Below are 21,171 nucleotides of genomic sequence, written 5' to 3'. Positions count from 1 at the left end.
GTTTTTCTACAGAGAAACCCAAATGCTCAAAAATCTGTGTGTATGCAATGCATGAGTAATGAATGAGACCCATTGCCGTAATAGGCCATTTCACATGCTTCTTGTCTCTGGTAGTGTCACTCGACTGACCTTGTGGTGCTTGAGTTCGCTGCCATTACTATGAAATGCCCACTTAGCGAGGGCTTTGCTGACGCAAACGATATGGCCAAGAATGTAACAAGCTGGAGTTGATATAATCTCTAACTTAAACTTCAGTCTTTACTGATAAGAACAGCTCATTTATCCCGGCTGATCTTGAGGCATGTCAAGTGGTTCAATTATTGTCTTATGTTCCACCCAATCCTTATTCAGCAGGAATGAAATGGTCACCATTCCCACTAAATCTTGTATTGTGGCCCCTCGTCACATGGGTCCAGAATTGGCAGATTCCACTGATTTCATGACTCCTGCTAACGCTGTTAAGGTTGGGAGTAAGAGCTTATCCACTGCCATTTGGAAGAAACTTGGTATGAAGGCAATAGACAATAACTGTCTTTTTAGCTTCCTTCCAATTCAATCGCTAAGCTTTTGGCCCAGCTTCACCCCACTCCACCAAGTCCATTAAATACTATCTGCATCCACACTTAGCTACCACCATACCTTCATATTTATACTGATATGTCACCACACCTGCATCATCTAGGTAGAGCAGGGAGATGGGATCTAGTTCAGTGGGTACGCAACAAGCCTTGGACACTCTTTGTGGACTTTTCAGACTGACCAATGTTTGCACAATTGGCATGTTTTGTAGGTGTAACGTGATTGGTCAAGGGGTACATGCACGTCCCCGTACACTCAAGGCTTCATAACCGGAGGGAGCTAGGATCCAACTGTCCCAGCCGATTGTCTTTGAAGTCCACATAAAGGGAGGTCTTTTTACACTGGTTGCCCTTGGCATTGCGTCGGAATCTAGACGCCGTGTCATAGATGAAGTTGGAGCGCATCTGTAGGAGAGCTTCCTCACTCTGCTCCTCTTTCTCACTCCCATCTTTTTGTCCCATAAGTTCCAGGTCATCCCAGAGACCGTTCAGTTCTAGCTCAAGGTTGTTTTGAACACCCGGCCCAGTGGTCTCATTGCTGGATCAGTTCATTCAACTCTCGTTTGTCTCCACGGTGGTCTCTGCTCTGGTCATCAGAAAAGACGATCATTAAGGGTTTGTGTTTGTCCTCAGGGCTAGTGTCAATGTCCATTTCCCCTCCTCTGGTGTTGCCTTCATCCTTACCTTCAGTTGATGTCAAACTCTGGGAGTTCAGACTGGCTATGTGGACCTCCAGCCTGTGGGTGGTGCCATAGTCTGATTTCCACCAAAGTTGCACAGCAGAGGTTCATGTCAAAGGATTCCCACCCACTATCTGTACCGTAAACCTGTCGAGACGCCAACTCCACTAGTTCTGTTTCTTCCTCTTGCTTGGTTTGATTTCCTCCCTCAATAATGTCCTCTCCTATTTGCTGACTGCGGTTCATTTCAAGAAGTTTGACTTCATATATGGTAACTTTTCTGTCAACACCAGTGTATTTGTTGCGGTCAGTCTGGACCAAAGTGTACAGTCGGAGCTCAGCTGCGGCAACTCTCTCGTGATGTGGGATAGACACGTTGAAGATAAGAGGGTGTCGCCTCACCCCACCAGGTCCCACATTACATGGGGAAAAGTCTGTAAAGAACAACACACATACAAAAAAATAGGGAATTCAGATTCTCATGTTGTCATTAAATCTACCATAATAATGCACCAAAAACATCACAATTATATATGTGTGTGTGTGTGTGTGTATATATATATATATATATATATATATATATATATATATATATATATATATATATATATATATATATATATATATATATATATTCAAGATTCAATTCAAGATTCAAGATTTTATTCGTCACATACAAAATTATATATAGCATATATAACCAGCATTGAAATGTGAGTCAGGTCCGCTCCATGGACAGTGCAATTATTAAAGAAACAACACAGATGAAAATATACATAAAGCTATGTAAGAATGAATTAAAAGTAAACAATAAAATATAAGAATAAAATATAAAAAATGTATATTGTAGAATTAAATATAGAACGCAAAATAATGTGCATGAGTGTAAACTTTAGTCTTAAATATTAAGATGTACAGGGATGTACAATGTGCATATGTGCATATTATATATATATATACATATATATATATATATATATATATATGTATGTGTATATGTGTGTGTATGTATGTGTGTATATATATATATATGTGTGTGTGTGTGTGTGTGTGTGTGTGTGTGTGTGTGTGTGCGCGCGCATTTGGACAAGATCAACTGTTCTAGACAACATGAAGATTAACTTTAACAACACAAAAATGCATTTTAACATTTCTTTTAATTGTTCAAATAGTTATTCAGATAAATTACATTTGCATCAAAGTGCTATTATTTATAATGATACACACCCAAAAGAGCCAGCTATTATTATATTTTCTCCATTAATTGTACGTAATTCACCAAGCATTAGTATTATATTTTAATTGAGCAAATAGTGCACAACCAAAACTTTTCTAGAATTTTCTAACATTATTCATTGATTATTCATTTACTTTAAAAACAAAGACACCAATAATTTGTCTTTGTATTACATCCACCTAGAAAATAAATTTTATTGCAATCACCATATTTTACATAAACCAACAAAAATGTCCAGAATACAAACAGTTATACAGTCCTTCATGGAAAAGTAAATATGCAGTTACCTTCATTTTTAAAGCTGCGTACAATGTTTGCAGAAGGCATTGCTGTCCGGTCACTGGCAAAGCGGTTATAGAGCTCCAGCATGTATTCAGGGGGATCTACTCTAGTGGCCCCTGGCTGCACAGGGGGGCTGGGTTGTGTCAGGTTAAAAGTGCGTAGAAACTGTCCTTTCAGGGTCTCCAGCAAGCTCTGCATGTCCATCTCACTGTCCTGCTCCAGGAGTAAAGGATCCAGAACCCCTCCATGTCCGTCATCCAACCCTGGAGCGGTGCGGAGTTTCTCGGGGGAGCCGATAGGGCTACTTTGTGTACAGAAAGGCCCCCAGGAAAACAAGAAAAAGGCCAATAATACAGATGTGCTGGATGTACACATAACCAAAAAGTTCTTCCTGCTGCCACCCATGATGTGAGGCAAATGAGGTGTGTATCAGCTATAGGTGCAGAGTTTCACAGGAGCAAAAATTAGATCTATAGATTCAGTGACAAACGCCCTTTTTTTTGAAGAACTCAACCCTTTCTTCTGGATAGAAGGTCAATGGTCGCTCCAGTACAGAATGTAGGAAAGAACAGCCGTCGTATGCTGTTTTGTTTCTTATATGTAGCCGCAGAGTAGTCACTGCATTAAGGAGCCTCTATTCCTGACCTCTGAGCATTTATTCTTCTTCTCACCTTTTGATGTCTGAAAAGTTGAGGGTGGTTTCATTACGTGAAAGAGATGTCCCTCTGTGACATATTTGTTCAAATGTTTTTTCCTCTCTCTCCCTCACTCTTGCTCTCTGTACTTTCTCTCTCTGACCCTTATCTACAAACTAGGAAGCTCTGCATTTCTAGTGTTCATAGTGTTCCTGTGTGTGTGTGTGCGGCCATGTACCGTTATCTGCTTTCTTTTCCTTAATGAGGATTTTGTAAACATTGCTCTGATACGTGCAGAAGCCTTTTCCTATGTTTGGGTGGGTTAGCCAGGGCAGGATTTTGGGTCTAGTGTTTATTTGTTTTTCCCATGATTTCCTATGAATGTCGGGACTTAAGTTTATTGACCATTTCTTTTCGACAAATGTCCGAAGAGTGCCTCCATATCTTAGAACAAGAGGGGATAAATATCTGTGGCGACGGAAATTGAAATGAAATGAGGTTTGAGAGGTTGCAGGATAGACTGAGCCACTTTTTGCCATTGCTGTGCTGTAATCGGTAAATCTGTGACTATCTCCGAGAGGTTTGTAAGCATCAATTGCAATGAAATGAGTACTTAAAGTCAAATACTTCCTCAAGGGAATTTAATAAGTTGTTCAAACTGTGGACAGAAGACTGTAACTTTGACTCTGTAACACAAACAAAACCTACTAAGAATTCTGTGCATGGGATTATTTAGTTTGTTTTCCACTGACTTCTTAAGCATTTTATCATATGTAGGGGTGTGCAGCAGGGTGCCCGCTGAAGAGCTTCTGTGCTTAAGGGGAAAAACAAATCACTCATTCGGAAGTGGAGGGAAGCCCTTATCACCCATTCTGAGGGGCTATCACAGCTCTATGGCCAGTGGAAAACGTCTCTAAAGGCTCACGATGTCAAGTACTTAATAGAGGGACTTCATACAGTGGCATACAATGCTGCAAAACTTTGAGGTAATTATCAGAAGAATGCTTCAGTCAAGAAAAATATCTACTTCCAGTACTTGCCCAAGATCATTTTCAGCCTGTCCGATCCAAATCTGTTTCCTCTAAACTGGCCCAGGATCTAGAGCAGTTCTCAAACATGTTGACTCCAAGGCTATTCAATAACAATGGCACATATAAATGGACAACAGTACTGCATATTCATATAAAAATGCACATGCTTTGCAGGTCTAGAAATCTAACTTTTAAAATTAGGCAAAATAACAGTTTTATATCAATATACATATTAATATAGTTTACTCACCCGATGCTCAAAACCTCTCTGCTGTTATTTTTCCTTGTAATACAAAAATATATTTTTTAAACATGTCCATACTTCAATTGTTTCCATAGACTGTCAAGTGTCTAAAAGAAAAGTTGAAGTATTTCTTTATTTGTGGTTTATTTCCCAAATATGCTGAAGTCGTATTGGTTATACCGATTACAAAATTCAGCACTTATCAAAATGCGTCGACCAAATTAGTAAAAAATATATAACAAAGGGAATCGGAATTCAGAGTAGGGAGAGAGGGTAGTTTAAGACGAACCGATTTGTCAATCGCTAGAATGAGAAAGGCTCTGAATAACCCATTTATGAGCACGTTTCGCTCTGTTTAGCTGTAAAGCTGTGTTAACAATGAACAGCCATGTAATTTTGCATCACACTACCTTGATGGAAAAAGTAACTGGTTTTAAAATATAGCTGACATTCTGTCAAACTATGGTAGCTGAAAATGTAGTTAAATGTAGTTAGATTCAAATTATCGTTTTTATTGCCTGATTAAAATCAGTACTTACAATAACTACTGACGACTTGGGTCCGAAAAGATTCGAAAAATATTTGTGTATCACAATTCAGTCTGAATCATATGATTCAATCGTTTACGTTTAAAAAAATAAATACAATAATAAATAAAAATTGTGCTAATAAGTCACTTGTTAGCAGCCTATGTCATATTTAGTGATATACATGAATACAAAATAAATAAACACACACACACACATACACACACAATTATAAAGAACAGCATGTGCATTGTTCAAAATTTATTTTGTTCCACAGGTAAATACTGGATAGGTATGCACGTGAAATGTTGACCCAGTAATGAGTGGTGTCACATGCTAATGCTCAAGCTCACCCTCTTCCTCTATGTTCTTCCTCACACTCAATCTTTCCTGTATGTAGGAGATTCTCTTGATGACAGTGTTGTTTATCTTTGAAACTGTGGTGCTGTTATGAGCTCAATTTGTGAACAAGAAACATCGGAAAGATTCACTTAAAAGCATCACAGAACAAGCTGGAATCCACCACATGAATGACTCACCTGATCATATATTCTCAATATCAGCTTTGTGTTGATTTTGAGCAGCACATTGTCTGAATAAGCCAGCCTGATCGGAAATAGGAAATACCTTCCCTATCATTTAATCAGCATTATGACAGCTGACAGACACAATGCTATCTGGTCTTCTCTTCCTTACGTAATTCCTAGTCTTTTTTACCACTTCCCCTAAAACACACATGGGGTCTCTTGTGTGAATTCTGATCTGAAAGCATTCTTCCCATTTCTCCCTCACACTCTGTCACATTTTATCTCTTCTGACTGCAACCAGACAACAGAAGCGAAGGTGCAGGAAAGAAAAGCCAGATAAAAACTGTTTATTTACTGACAGCAAATTTTTTTTTGTCCTTTTCACCAAATTGTTCACAGACTCTAATGTAGTCTAGTGCAGTTTTGTGATCACAGAAGCAGTAATCATTTTGAACCTCTGTCACAATAGTTTTTAAATGTATCTTTAATAATTAAAGGTGGGCAAGACTTCTCCATGTAGAAAAAACAAACAGATTAAACCGAACTGGCCTTAGTTGGATCGAGGTACTCTCTGACAGACTAGCTGTCAAGTGCCTTAAAACTCTTTAAAACCAAATCTGATTAGCCTGTTCACTTTTGTTGGCAAGTTATTTTTTGAGATCCATTAGAAAATACTATAAAATTTCAACAAAAAAATTAAATATTCTTCAAAAAGTAGATCAAATCTGTAAATTCTGTACACATACCGTAGCGGTGTTACTTATGTCACATCATAGACAAAATCTGAGATGGACATTACCACTAGCTTTACTTTGAAGACATTAATCAGAGCAGTTCACGGTGTAAAACCTGATGGAGTTGTCCAGATTGCTTGTTTTGTACAGGACTTATCTTGAACTTTGTTCATTTGATCGAGTCACTATGACGGTCCACCAGTCGGTCTGCTGAGGAATTCTTGAATTTCTCTGTTCAGCTGCTCATTGCGCGTGAGTGCTTCGTCCCTGCTGCGCTCTGCGTTGCGTAGTAAGATCTCTAAAGCTGCTTTGCTGCGTCGCTCTGCCTCAAGTGCTGCCTGCAACTCTGTCACTGTAGCACTCAGCTCTTTGTTCTTCTGCTGGAGACTGAAGGTACAAACACATACAGGACTTTATATACAGCCTATACATATGAGGTCAGTAACACTGATCAAAAGTTAAAGCCATTTATAATGTTATGATGTTACAAAAGATTTCCATTATAAACTTTCCTTTTCAACTTTCTATTCATCAAAGAATCCTGAAAAAAATGATCACCGTTTCCACAAATATATTCAGCAGTTTTCAATATTGATAATAAGAAGAAATGTCACTTGAGCACCACATCTCGTTCAGTGACCACGTTTTTGCTTCGCAGGTTTTTATCCTCACCCTGCTTCATTCTACTACATTAATAAATCATTAGCTTATCCATGAACGTGATTTCTGCACTCAGTCATGGAGTCATCAAACTACAGCTTTGTTTCTTTGTTTAATTTGAATGTGCACTCTAGTGGCGAAAAACTACATTGTGCCTTTAATAGTTAAAGGGTTAGTTCAACCAATAATCAAAACGATGACATTAATGACTCACCCTCATGTCGTTCCAAACCCGTAAAACCTCTGTTCATCTTCCAAACACAGTTTAAGATATTTTAGATTTAGTACGAGAGCTCTCTGTCCCTCGATTGAAACTGTGTGTATGGTATACTGTCCATGTCCAGAAAGGTAAGAAAAACATCAAAGTAGTCCATGTGACATCAGAGGGTCAGTTAGAATTTTTTGAAGCATCGAAAATACATTTTGGTCCAAAAACAGCAAAAACTACGACTTTATTCAGCATTGTCTTCTTTTCCCGGTCTGTTGTGAGATTTCAAAGCACTGCAGTTTAGTGAGATCCGGTTCGTGAACGAATCATTATATGTAACTGGATCTTTTTTTAACCAGTTCAACAAATCGAACTGAATTGTTTTAAACCGTTCGAGTCTCCAAAACACATTAATCCACAAATGACCTAAGCTGTTAACTTTTTTAATGCGGCTGACACTCCCTCTGAGTTCAAACAAACCAATATCCCGGAGTAATTCAATTACTCAAAGTACACTGACTGAACTGCTGTCAAGAGTGAACTGAAGATGAACACCGAGCCGAGCCAGATAATGAACAACAAAAGAGTCAAGAACCGTTTCTGTAAGACACGTCCGATTCGAGATCTGAGGAGCTGATGATACTGCGCATGTGTGATTCAGCGTGAAGCAATACGACACACAGAGCGTCTAAACTGAACTGATTCTTTTGGTGATTGATTCTGAACTGATTCTGTGCTAATGCTATGAGTGCGGGTAAACCATAGGCTTGAATGAAGGGCAAACATTGCAAATGTCGTCATTACGTTGAGCGCAAAAGAACCTGTGAACAGTTTTCTTCAACCGGTTTATTGAATCGAACTGTCCGAAAGAACTACTGGTGATGGACTACTTTGATGATGTTTTTCTTACCTTTCTGGACATGGACAGTATACCGTACACACACTTTCAATGGAGGGACTGAGAGCTCTCGGACTAAATCTAAAATATCTTAAACTGTGTCCCGAAGATGAACGGAGGTCTCACGGGTTTGGAACGACATGAGGGTGAGTCATTAATGACATAATTTTGATTATTGGGTGAACTAACCCTTTAACAGTTTTTTTAAATTGTAATATTTTTTCACAAAATTAGTTTTTACTGTATTTTTATTCATATAAATGCAGCTTCGGTGAGCACAAGTGATCCTTAACAAACTCTTCTAATTAATGCATGGCAAAATATGAACACAGGTACACTTGTATTGGGCCATACCTGTTGATGATAGCTGAGTCTGTGTTTTCTGGTTGAGCTGCACTGATTTTCTGTAGAGCTGGTGCTGAAGGTGCCGCTGGCTTCTCTCTGCTCACAGCTGCCGCACTCACTTCGTTTCTCAGCCGATGTTGGGGCAAGGGCGTTGTGATCTGTGCCTGTGTTATTTGAGCATCTATCTGTTTGTCTACAACATCGCTGGCTGTCTTATGCAAGCCTGTGTCCTCTGTGTCTTTGTGTCCTTCAACTTTTTCCTTTTCACTTTTCTGCCCACCAGAAAATAGTGTCACGTTCTGCAGGTCGAGTAACTTAAATATGTCCTCTGAGAATGTTTTCTCTTCGTTCTCATTAAAGCTCTCCTGCAACTTGCACCATGAAGGCTCGCGGACTGTTTTTCCCACTGACGGACAGCCCAAGCTAGGTAGAGTTTGAGTCCTTTTTCTGGGGCTGTCGGGCCACATGTCGGGTGTAGATGAAAATGGAGAGGTAGGAGAAAGAGGGGTGCCTTCTGACCCCGTCTCAGATGACCACAGGTCCTTCCTCTCTTCCTCAAGTGTGTCCATTTCCTCTTCCTCAGGAGATTCAGACAGGGAGGACACCTCACACTTTGAGAGAAGAGTGGTACGATCAGTTAAGAGATACAGGTGTGAAAGTTATGCAGTGACAGCTCCAAAAAAAAAAAATCCACAACCTTGGCAAACAGTAAGTGTGTCTTCATCAAATATGACTGTATTCTCATTTTGAAGCCTACAAACAAAAACCTTTTCAAAAACCTATTTTGATCGTTTTATATATATATATATATATATATATATATATATATATATATATATATATATATATATATATATACAAATTACATTAAAAATAATGTGCCTTCTAAATTCTTAAATTCTCTAAACAATATGTACAAATTTTCTAGCTGAATAATTTAAAACTAATAAAATATTTCAGAATTTTTAAATGTCCTTACCAAGCATTAGGCCAAATTAATTTTTTTAAGTAAGGGCATTTTAAAAAGACATCAATACTTTTATTCAGTAAAGACACATTAAATTGGTCAAACATGACAGTAAAGACATTTATAATGTTGCAAAAATGTATTTTTTATATTGTATGCATGTATATATTTCAAATAAATTCCTTTAATCAGCGTATTAAAGGGATTTCTAAAGCATCGTGTGACTGAGACTGGAGTAATGTTCCATGATTTTGTTATTTTAGATTTCTCCAGGCCTATAAATAGTGATTTTAAAATCGTCTGATATTTGCAAGTTTTCCATGGATGTATGTGTTTATTTTACGTGATCAGTACCTCTGCAGACTCCCAGCCCACAAAACTGCGAGGGTTACTGTTCTTCTTGCTTTTGTTTTTCTTGTTCGGAAGAGGAGATGGCTGCTTGTCTTTAGAGGGTGGGAAAAGCAGCTCATGGTGTCTGATCATCACCGTCATTACCTTCTGTATCATGGGAGTTCCTGTGTGTGTGAGGAGAGAACAATTATCATCGCTATAATGTGTTAACCATAAACCCTTGAAATCTCATTCTTACTCATTGGAGTTCAGATTAAATTCCCCATAAACAACCAGTCAACCAATCTTTTACTGTCTGACATTAAAACAGGACGTTATGGGTGTGATTTGTAAAAGGATTTGGTTTTGAATATAGCCAATAGCATTTAGTTTAAACCATATTACCCAACAGTTGAACTACTAAATATATAGTATGAAAAGTTTAGTGCAGAAAAAGTAGTATGCTAGTATGCCATGATATGCTTCTTGCTTTTGCAAGGGATATTTTCATTCTAGAGAGCATTTCGTTGGACAAAAATGCTTATAATTGAAGCAAGGGATTTCATTAAAATTTTTGGTTCATTTTTTCCAGAAAATTGTCTGCTTAATATGTTTAGGTATATTTAAACAGACATGGACTAAAAGACACAACATTTTTAATTTATGAGGTATTTTAAAAACAATATACAGTAAATGACATAGAACATGTTTTATATGTCTTGGGATGATAAATGACCTTTCATCATACTGATGGCATCCTCCACTTGCGGCTTGAACAGGTTCACTCCCATCACCGTGGCCAGATTCTCAACACTCATCTTATTCACCTTTGAGTTCTGCTGGACCTCAAAAAGGAATCTGCGGGAATAAATACGGATATACCAGTGTTAGCCTTCCACAGCTTGCTTTTGCTCCTATCAGTGTCTGATCCTTTTTCGTTCTTATAGGGACTTGTACCTGCAGATGTAACTCAGGAGGTTGTAGTTCACTTTTGGCAGAAGGCTGATTTGTTCCTCCAGCTTTTCTTTGCCCTGGGATTGATCAGATTGCAGTTAGTCAAAGAATCATTACTCTTCTGATGTACTCTTTGTGAATGCGGTTCTCACAGCTGCAGTGGCGGCATCCAGCATCAGAGTGCTGTCAAGAAAGTCCTGATATTGAGTCCAGGGCACAACAGGTTCTGGAAGCTCTCTGAGGTACAACTTAAGTAATGACGCCACCGTGTGGACATCAGTGTCACTGCAGGCAGAAGGAATGAACAAATCGAGTAAAAAAAATGTTTAATTGTGTCATTACAGTCTATTCATCATCTTTGCAATCAGAAAGGATGAAGATGAAATGCACAAACATTTGCTTGTCAAATAGATACGTGCGTGTGTTGAATGGCAAGATCTCTGTTAGACGGGACAGGATGTGGCTAAGCCACAGATCACCAGGTTCCTCTGAAATAGTCTGCTTTTGTATTTCTCTTTCGCTATCTCGCATGCTTTTGCATGTTCTTTCTCTCTCTCTCTCAAACACATGCATCTAGTTCAAACTTTCTGGGTCAAACTCTTTACCTATTCTACTTCCTCAAAACAGCAATGAAGACTTCAGTGTCTATAAATTCACCATAAATGGTCATGGAGAGTGTGGTTATCCGATTAAAAGCCCAATTTGCATGCAAACTTTAAAGAACATTGCATGGTCACAAAATCAGGTACAAAAAGTCAAATTACAATTAAATCATTAAGGAGATTATGGATATTTCTTGACTGTTGTGCATTTATTCAATTATTTCATTTAATGCTTCTCTTCACCAAATGTAGTGAAGAGTATTCTGAAGTTATTGCAAACAAGTTATATGAATAACTTATTTTTTTTTTAAGTCCGGGATCAGTATCATTTTTTACTAACATTTATTTTAATACATTTTAATACAAACGTGAATGTAAAGATATTTGTACAATGATTCATTTATTTCTAACAAATATCAAAGAATCCTGTTTCCACAAAAATATTAAGCAGTCCAACTGGTTTCGATATTAATAATAATAATAGGACATTTTTCTTGAGCAGCAAATCAGCATATTACAGTTTTTTTGTTTGTTTGATTTCTAAACTACAGTGAGCACTACTGGAGCTATGTGCAAAACTACAGTCTGCACTAGCAACAGTCACCTGAGCTAAACAGTTTGCATCACCTGCAAAACTCATTCCAAGTAACACAACTCTTAACACATGGCTCAAAACAGGCTCAGTGCAGCCAAACACTACACACAACCCTAACTGAGATAACACACACCGTCACTCAGAACACACTGAGAGGAAAAACACTTGCATCAAACACCAATACAGAAAATACTCACTTTTCACCTTTACAGTTTGAACAATTTCAGTGACCTCATACAAAGTAATATTTTCTTCAAAGAAAGGAGTGACATTCTTTCACATGATTTATTTACATATTTAGAACATAATTATATTAGGTAAATGAAAATGAGCAATTTGCTTCAATAGTCTGTAGAAATTTATGTAATTACAGTAATGAGAAGAAAAAAAGGGAGAAACTAAAAGAACATACTGTAATTTGAACAAATAATTTTCAGGGCTAATCCTGAAATTGCAGTCAGCAGTGTTTGAAAGGTATAAGGCTGAAATCTATTCTTATTTTGAATGTGTGGTTCACAGTTTTGACAGCAGTGTGTTAGCATTTGAACAAGGTGCTGTAAATCCACAGTGTTGTACAGGTTGTGGTTAAAGTCATGGGATAAGTGTGTAGAGTTTTGAAAACTGTGTTCAAGCAATGAAAAACGAACTAGAGTTTGGTCCACATGAACTGTGCAGACTGTAGTTAGAGTTTTGCACATGTGACTCCAGTTGTGCCCACTGTCGTTTAGCAATGGCAAAAAACTGTAAAATCATTTCTGAAGCATCATGTGGTACTGAAGACTGGAGTAATAATGCTGAAAATTCAGCTTTGCCATCTGAGGACTAAATTATTATTTAAAATATATTAAAACATATATAATAAAATTGTAATATACAGTAAGTAGACATTCAAAAGGCCCTTTTTACCGCCGCGGCATTTGTAAAGTGCATTTGCAGCTTTTGACCACTGAGTGTGTGTGTGTGTGCACCCACTCTTTATATATATATATATATATATAAAAAAAAAAAGTATTTCACGATATTTTAGTTTTTACTGTATTTTGTACCATACTATACTTTATTTGATCAAATAAATGCAGCCTTGGTGAGCATAAGTGATTTTTTTCAAAAACATTAAAAAACTCGTAACAGACTCCATAAGTCTGAATGGTAGTGTGCTGTGGTAATATCATCATATTCTTTGAAGTTCTTTTTAAATGCCATAGCACATGAATGAACTGAGTGGTACATATCAGTATTACCATTGCATGCCATTACTGGACTATAGTACCATCACAATACTTTCTGTAAACAACATGCTTTATTCAGATCAGTTCTCTACCCCATCCTTGAGTCGTTTCACACAGATTTACACATGTGAAGCTTTACCTGGGGAATGAGGGTCTCTCTCCGGCATCAAAGGCCTCTCTGAACTGTTTGACCTGGTTGTCCTGTCCTGGCAGGCGAAAGATGCCCTCCTCGATCAGACCGTGTTCTCGGATGAATTCAGCACACTTCTCCACCAGGATGGGCACGAGACGTGAACCAAATTTCTTCTCATATACCATGATGTCTGAAAGGCTCTTCCCAAATACTTTGGAGAGAGAAACATAACAATTTGATTGAATTGCAGTGGCAGTCTATGAAGTCATAACATTATGAATTAGACAGCCTTTCTGGATATTATACATTATAGTGTGATACAATACAGCAAAGTTATAATAAAGAAGAAACATTCTTACAGTGATTATTATGAGAACCTCCTCAGTCTATAACAAACATATTTACTGTATATTGTTGAATGAGATACCTCCACTGGACCGTGATCCGATGGCTTTGCGAATGGAGCGCACCCACTCTTCCATCTCGCTCTGACTCGTCGCCATGAGAACATCCCGCTCCCGATCTGTATTGCTACCTGCAGCATCAGGGACACAACAGCTGTAGGATTTTACCCTCCAACATAATACAGTAGTAGCCCATGATATCTTACACTATACAATATAAACAAATAAATCAAAATACTTACCTGGGATAATCTCAAATAGGAATTTATCATCTGCATTTGATGGCAGCTCATTAACTTGGCATGAGAACAAAGGTATAGTTCCCTGAGATCAGAATGATACAAAAGGGAATAGTTGCTGAGTGGAAAAATATTTAGTAATATTTAGCCTTGATGAAATATTGTAAATAAATACTAGTAAATAAATGAAGTAGAGCAGTAGATAAAATTGTCATAAATATAATAATAATAATAATAATAAATATCAGAATGAAAATATAGAAATAAAAGGAAATTTCACTTTAATAGGGGAAATGAGCATGCGCAATTTCACTTAAAAAAAAAACATTAGGTTATTCGTTTTGAATGTCGCTAACGGTTTAGAAATATTTTTATGACGTTCAGATAGAAAAGTCTAAGACCACACACAAAATCTAAAACTCAAGAAAATTTATATTAAACCTGAAAACAAACAAAAGAAAATGATTTTGAAAAAAAAAATAGAAGAAAATATTACAATTAAAAATAATTAGCAAATATATACAACTCTGGATAACATGAATATCACATGACCAAATACCTGAAAAAAAAAACCTAAGTTAAAATTTTCATGACAGACCTGGCATTGAAAAATAAAATATTCAAAAACCAACAAAAGAACAAAAAGAAGGATATTAAGAAAGAGAGAATTCCTGCATTAAAAATAATAACAAAAAAATGTTAATTAAAAATGTAATGTTTCTATTGCTCATGCTTGCTTCTGTCTCCTACCTGGACGGCGCTCTCTCTGTCATCTTTATGGTATGTAAGGACATTTCCTCTCAGCACAAAGAAACGCAGCTGCCAGTTCTTTACGATGGATCTCTGCTTCTTCAGCCAACCCGTCTTCAGAGGTTTCTCCATGGATCTCTTTAAACCAGTGTGAGTGGATCCAGGGCTACCTTCCCCTGGCATAACACTCTTGGAGCGAGCTGAGGTGGAAACCGATAAAAAGCAGGCATAAGACACAAACACGTCGAGTCTGAGATTGCTGAAAATCCTGTCACTGAACTTATTCTATTTTTATATCATGAGAACATCATGAATATATTGTTGTGATGACAGTAGGTAACTGTCTGAACCTAATAGCTTCCTGCATGACAGATACATGCAGACTGGCTGTGATTGTCCTAATGCTGAAGAAAATGTCCTGCTGTGACTTTAGGGTGGTGAAAAGATCAGTTCTGACAGGAACAATACCATGCACTTAAGCAGAAACAACTTTCGATGTTACTGTGCAATGGATTGTTTGATAGGTCAAAAGGGTATTATTGGATTTTGACTCTTTGCCACATGAGTTTGAGAAGTGAAACATCAAAGAGAAACATTTTATTGTTCAGAGACTTCACTTTTATACATTGAGAGGTCTAATAAAGTTCTCAGTTATGTTTCATTCAAGAATCAGCCTGCATGGTTTTAGATGTTTATGTATAGAAATCAAAATAAAATAGAAATAACAAAAACACAAGTTAATATACAATAGGTGCACAGAGCTTTAAAGATTTAAGTGAATGTAGCTTGAACAATTCAAGATATGATTTAAACCTGGAAATAAACCTAAAATAAAAAAAGTAAGATTCAAGATCACATGATCATTAGGTTTTATACAAACTTATAGTTGATCACATGCTGTCAAAGTATAAAAGGAACAAACCAAATATTTAAAAATAAGCATACTTTGACAAATGTACAGTGTACAGATATTTAATATTTATGTGGATATTTGGTTTAAAAAAAAGGTGGTTTGCTTGTTTAAGCAGGTCTTATGGCCTGGTCAAACTGGTTTGTTTGACGGTTTTAGAGTGGTTTGGGACACTTTTCCACTGGTCAGGCTCAGACCAGATCACTGCAAGGGTGAACCAGGTCTTACACCAGCTAAGACCAGCAAAACATGACTAGCATTTGTATGTTTTCTTTTTTTTTTTTTTTTTTTTTGTGCGTGTGATTTTGTTTTCTGGTGGGATAATCCATAGCAAAGGGAGGGTGGAGTAGAGACCCCTGTGATTGAGAGATATGAAACACGGAGAAGTTCAGAGAGGCAGAAACTAAGAAAATGATATAAGCATCCCAATCAGCCCCACATGGAAAAAACCCATATATGTGGATATATGCGCATATATGAAACCAATATGCAGTGTATATGCACATATACAGTATGTTGCATGTATGCACATATATGATAATATATATGCTGCATATTTGCGTATATATATACTGCATATATGCTCAATATATGCGTATATATGCCACATATAGGCAAAATTTAGGCGTATATATGTGCATATACAGGAAATATAGGTCTCCTGTATTGCTTCTTCATATCCACATAAAAACCCTAGTATACATACAAGATATTTCTTCTATATAGCTAATGTACATATATGTACACATATGTGTATATATATATATGTGCAATTTTATGTCACATATATTAAAAACCTATATCAAAACCTATATTGAAACATATATGTTTATATAGGTTTTTTCCATGTGGGGCTGCTTAGTGAAGCCACAACTTTGAGAAGAAAGCATCTACAACAAATATATCTCTAGAAGCAACAAATCACCCAATATCTAATTGACAAAAAACAGTGTCACAGTGATTTAAGTAGCTTAGCGGTTTTTTTTTAAGTCAAATTTTCTATAACCCATTGAGATCAGAGGAAAAGGCTAGAGAGAGATCTAAGATAAACAGGAAGTTACAAGCTCATCAGCTACAGGAAGTAGCATTTTGAAAGATCCCCACCTAACGCCAGCCTCTTTGATCTGTTTTGAAAAGATCTTCCCTGATCACTGTTCTCTCTCCTGGACCACAGGCCCACACACAGTCCCGGGCTTCAGACCTCACCCATTTCAATGACACACGCTGGGATCAGGGGAAGGGAAGAGAGTAGGTTCAAGCTCCCAAAGAATTATCAAGGAGATCATAGCAGAGATGTAAGAAGCTGTTTGCCTCAGGCTTAAGTTTGTGACATTAGTAAAGGAACTGTTGATCATTTCCATTCAGCAAAACAGCTCTGCATAAAAATGTCTTGGCAGACTTTCATTAAAATAATTGGCTAATAATAAATGGCTGGTAACTTAAATGGCTGATATTAAATTTGTTAAAATCTAAATAGTTTAAATAAATAAAACTGTAATAGCTTAAAACTATCATTTTAAAAGGTACAAGTGAACTTAGGCAAGGCCCGTTCATTTATATAGCACATATCATACACATGGTAATTCAAAGTGCTTCACATTAAAGGAAGTAAATCACCACATTAAAACAAGGAATTTAACATGATTAAAAAAAAAAATTTTTTAATTAAAAACAATAACAAAAAAAAAATGATTATACATAAAATACAGTGAAATAAGTAGCACAGTTCTCATTCAGTAAATGCACAGCTAAACAGATGAATTTTTTTTTTTTTGCAATTCTGATCTTTTCTGGAAGCTGATTCCAACTGCAGGTGGCATAATAACTAAAGGCGGACTCCCCTTGTTTTGTGTGAACCCTTGGTATTTCTAACTGACTTGATCGTAATGATCTGAGTGCTCTGTTAGGTTTATATTCAGTGAACATATCTTTAAATGAGTAAAAGTACTTTAAAATCAATCCTAAATGTAACTGGAAGCCAGTGTAAGGACCTGAGGACTGGTGTGATATGATCAGATTTTCTGGTTCTAGTCAGAATCCTGGCAGCAGCGTTCTGGATGAGCTGCAGCTGTTTAATGGTCTTTTTGAGGAAAGGCCGGTGACGAGCCCATTACAATAGTCCACCCTGCTGGTGATGAAGGTATGAACAAGTTTCTCCAAGTCTTGACTGGAAACAAAACATCTAATTCTTGCAATGTTTTTTAAATGATAGTATGCTGATTTAGTTACTGCTTTGACATGACTACTGACACTAAGGTCTGTCTCCAGAATCACACCAAGATTCCTAATTTTGAGAGTATAAATAATTTATTTGTTTGTATTTTTGAATTATTAATACTTTTACAAATTCAAAGTGAGTGTTAGATGATGGCAAAAGTAACCTTAAATGCAAAAATAGGGGAAATGACCATGCTATAGATTAGATTATATTAAATATTAAAGCTTGTATATTAAAATCAAAACAACAGTAATAAAATGAAATAAATAAAAGCTCCAGAATTGAAAGAGTGGTCCAATGCAATGCTAGAAATCACATCTTATGAATCAATGCTTAATCGAATAAATGGTGTTAGAGAAGAGGGGTTGTCTTCCTGGGAAGATCCCTAGACATATATCTCAAAATTAATAGACAACTATTTTATGTTCATTCTTGCACTGTATTGTATTTCATGGTCAAAATGTGCCTGTAAAAATGTGTATCCCTGTATTTCTGTTATCCGTCAACCTTCCAAAAATAAATAAATAAATATTAATGATAATAAAAAAACTCTAGAATACCAGTATATATATATATATGGAAAAAATAATACCAATACTGTGCAACCCTAGTTGTGAACACTGTTGTTGCTGACTTTAAGAAATTAGGCTTTACTAAAAGATGTTTGGAATAAATAATGTCAGCAAAATATTAAGTAACAATACACTTTATATAATAAGAGCAATGTGAAGCCATCAGAAAATGATCAGATGGTGAGAAACGCCTGCTCTCTTAACCTAGGATACTGCTGAGCGAACGTTAACCAAAGACCTTGTAATAGGCCGCATCGCAGATAATTATCTAGCATTTAACAGTATGCTGACAATTTTGAGCAGAGAATGAACGTTTCTCAGAATGTCGCAGCATCTTCCTGTCTGCAGCATGTGAAAATTACACACTCGGAGGAAATCACGAATGCTTTGCATCTCAAACAGAGAGTGCATAATGAGACCAGAAACACCACGCGTCACCACATACAGCTGTAAAACTGCCTCTTTTTATACTTGATTGCACTATAAATTTGCTGGAAGTTATGCTTTTACTCTTAACAAGAGTTTTTAAACAGCCCGGAGATTAATGAGAACATTTAGTCAAATTAGAAAGGAAGTTCTACAAATAATCCTGTCACAATGACTATACAACACATCAAAAGGTGTGTCAGAGATTCAACACAAACTGTGAAGCAGACGAGAAGTGCTTATAGTGAATTATATAGCCTCAGGGTGAAGTCTTTATACCATCACTATGCCAGTTAGGTCTACGATTTACACATACTGTAAAATCCCTCTGTTAACCTAAGCCAAAACCGTAGTTCCTGTAGTGACAGAAGGACTGTTGTGTCACAGAATCACACATAAATCTACACACCTGGACAAGTGAAAAGACTTTTGACATTTGACCACAAGCATAAACACACAGTGTTACTCACCTATCTTGGCAGTTTCAGCTCTGAAGGTGCTGAAGTCCCAGTTGCGAGGTAGTCTCAAAGACATTTCTTTAAAATCGGACCAAAAGGTTACACACACACTCTCGCACACATTCTCTCGTTCACACACACACTCACACACACATACACACAAAACACAGTGTACTCTAAGAGCACATTCTCTCCAGTCAGCCTCTCTTCTTCTCTTTACTTCCTCCTTCCTCTACTGATCTGATTATTCTTCTTCTTCTTTTTTTTTTATTAACACCTCTAAACACGTTGAATCTTGCCCCCTAGCTCGCCTGTAGTGTTTTTGTTATTTTGAAGTTTTTACATCCAGCATTTCTGTCAGGCTGCAGAGAAACAGTAGAGCAGCACTGTCACTCCTCGTACCCACAATCTTCATGAGCAGAGGAAGTGAGTGAGTGAGTGGCAAAGTCAAGACTGCCACAGAACAAATAACAGAGGTGATGAATTTTTACACAGGCGAAAACGCAGACTACAATTGTGCTGTACGTACCTCAACCAATAGAGCTACTTTCTTCTCAGACATTTGTCATCATTCTCTTGGAGAGATGCACCATGGTGTCTCTTTGTTTGTCACAAATCAAAAAAATTAACTAAATATTTTAACATCTAAAATGAACACAAAACTGTTTCTGTCATTTAAAAAAAAAACTGCATCTGACACAAAAAAGGAAGTTCAAACAGCTGGAGGCATAGACCAAATTTGAGTATATTTCTATATACTGAGCTTTCCTTTTTATTAACCATTTACAAATGAGCAAATCACTGTACACAAAGCAGCAGGGAAAGCACATTTATCTGCTTTATCAAAATTACAAATCCAAATACAACAGAAATACAGACCATACTTAAAGACAAATAACATATTGAGCTGTTGTTGTTAATTTGTTTAATCGAGACAAGGTTTTTTTTTCCTATCAGTGGCAAACCAAAAGAGCTTAACATGTCTGAGTGGGTTTAACATTTCTGTTTTTACTTTAATGGTCATGAATAATTTTCCAGAAATACAGAGAGCACAATCGCACTGTGGTCAGTTTCTCTCTGTGTATGTGTGTCATACTTTCTAAGAAGGATGAAAGGTCATGGCAGTGTTTATGAATAAGAGAAGTAAGGCTGCACATTAAAAGGGTCATAAACTGAGAATTCAAAATTCCCTTTCTTTTGACACATAAGAAGCCATTGTACTATAAAAACCTCCTGTGAGTTTCAGAACTCAAATCTTTCCAGTTAGTCTAAAAACAGCTTATCTTGAAGCCAACCTGCCAAAACTACAGCTTGTGGAATAACCCACTTTATGACTTAATAGTTTGGTTAAACCCCGCCTCCTCAAAAGAAGATCTATGACGGTTTCTTGATATGCAATTACTGAGTTTTTATGTGTTTTAACCTAAAACACACTATCTCTGAAGGATATAAATTAAGCTGTCAAACATACACAACCGTTAGCCAGTAACAACAGTAGGTGTCTACAATCCACCACGGGACAGAAACAGCCTATTACTTTTAAATTATAATGTTTTTTTTTTTTATGTAAAAATCTTAATAACATTATAAGTGGGCAACAACATAAAAAGGAAGTTCATGATCCGTTTAAAACCCGTTCATAACATTGTAATGAACCGTGTTAGTTGCTTTTCTCTAACACTTGTTAAACCCTACCCACACACACACACAAAGATGGTTTGGTGCCCACTAGTGGCTATGAACGGCACGCGCAAGAGTCTGAAGATTCTATCAGAAGTGTTTTACTTCAGCATGCAAT

At 36.8% G+C, this 21,171-nt stretch overlaps 1 protein-coding gene and 1 pseudogene across 1 annotated transcript; both read right to left on the bottom strand.

Annotated features, from left to right (window-relative positions):
- Nucleotides 1–540: 540 nt before the first annotated feature.
- On the bottom strand, nucleotides 541–4,261 carry LOC113075254 (bone morphogenetic protein 10-like; annotated as a pseudogene).
- Nucleotides 4,262–5,462: 1,201 nt separating this feature from the next.
- On the bottom strand, nucleotides 5,463–19,834 carry LOC113075253 (rho GTPase-activating protein 25-like). Its single transcript, XM_026247917.1, has 11 exons — nucleotides 19,386–19,834; nucleotides 14,790–14,989; nucleotides 14,043–14,124; nucleotides 13,824–13,931; nucleotides 13,403–13,607; nucleotides 10,990–11,122; nucleotides 10,841–10,914; nucleotides 10,620–10,741; nucleotides 9,908–10,068; nucleotides 8,596–9,197; nucleotides 5,463–6,862 (listed from the first exon to the last, which is right to left on the bottom strand). The coding sequence occupies exons 1-11, from the start codon at nucleotides 19,447–19,449 to the stop codon at nucleotides 6,661–6,663; spliced, it is 1,953 nt and encodes a 650-aa protein (XP_026103702.1). The 5' UTR covers nucleotides 19,450–19,834; the 3' UTR covers nucleotides 5,463–6,660.
- Between the last annotated feature and the right edge of the window lie 1,337 nt (nucleotides 19,835–21,171).

Source organism: Carassius auratus, unplaced genomic scaffold (genome assembly GCF_003368295.1).
Source record: "Carassius auratus strain Wakin unplaced genomic scaffold, ASM336829v1 scaf_tig00016555, whole genome shotgun sequence".
NCBI classification, from domain to species: Eukaryota; Metazoa; Chordata; class Actinopteri; order Cypriniformes; family Cyprinidae; genus Carassius; species Carassius auratus.
This window is presented reverse-complemented; position numbering and strand designations above follow the sequence as displayed.

What these genes read in the sequence shown, in the direction of transcription:
- LOC113075253 (XM_026247917.1), bottom strand. Translation starts at nt 19,449, where the DNA reads ATGTCTTTGAGACTACCTCGCAACTGGGACTTCAGCACCTTCAGAGCT. An exon ending in AGCTGAAACTGCCAAGATAG is followed by an intron (nt 14,990 to 19,385) that starts GTGAGTAACACT and finishes TTTCCACCTCAG; the next exon opens with CTCGCTCCAAGAGTGTTATG. An exon ending in CTCCTGAGTTACATCTGCAG is followed by an intron (nt 10,742 to 10,840) that starts GTACAAGTCCCT and finishes TTATTCCCGCAG; the next exon opens with ATTCCTTTTTGAGGTCCAGC.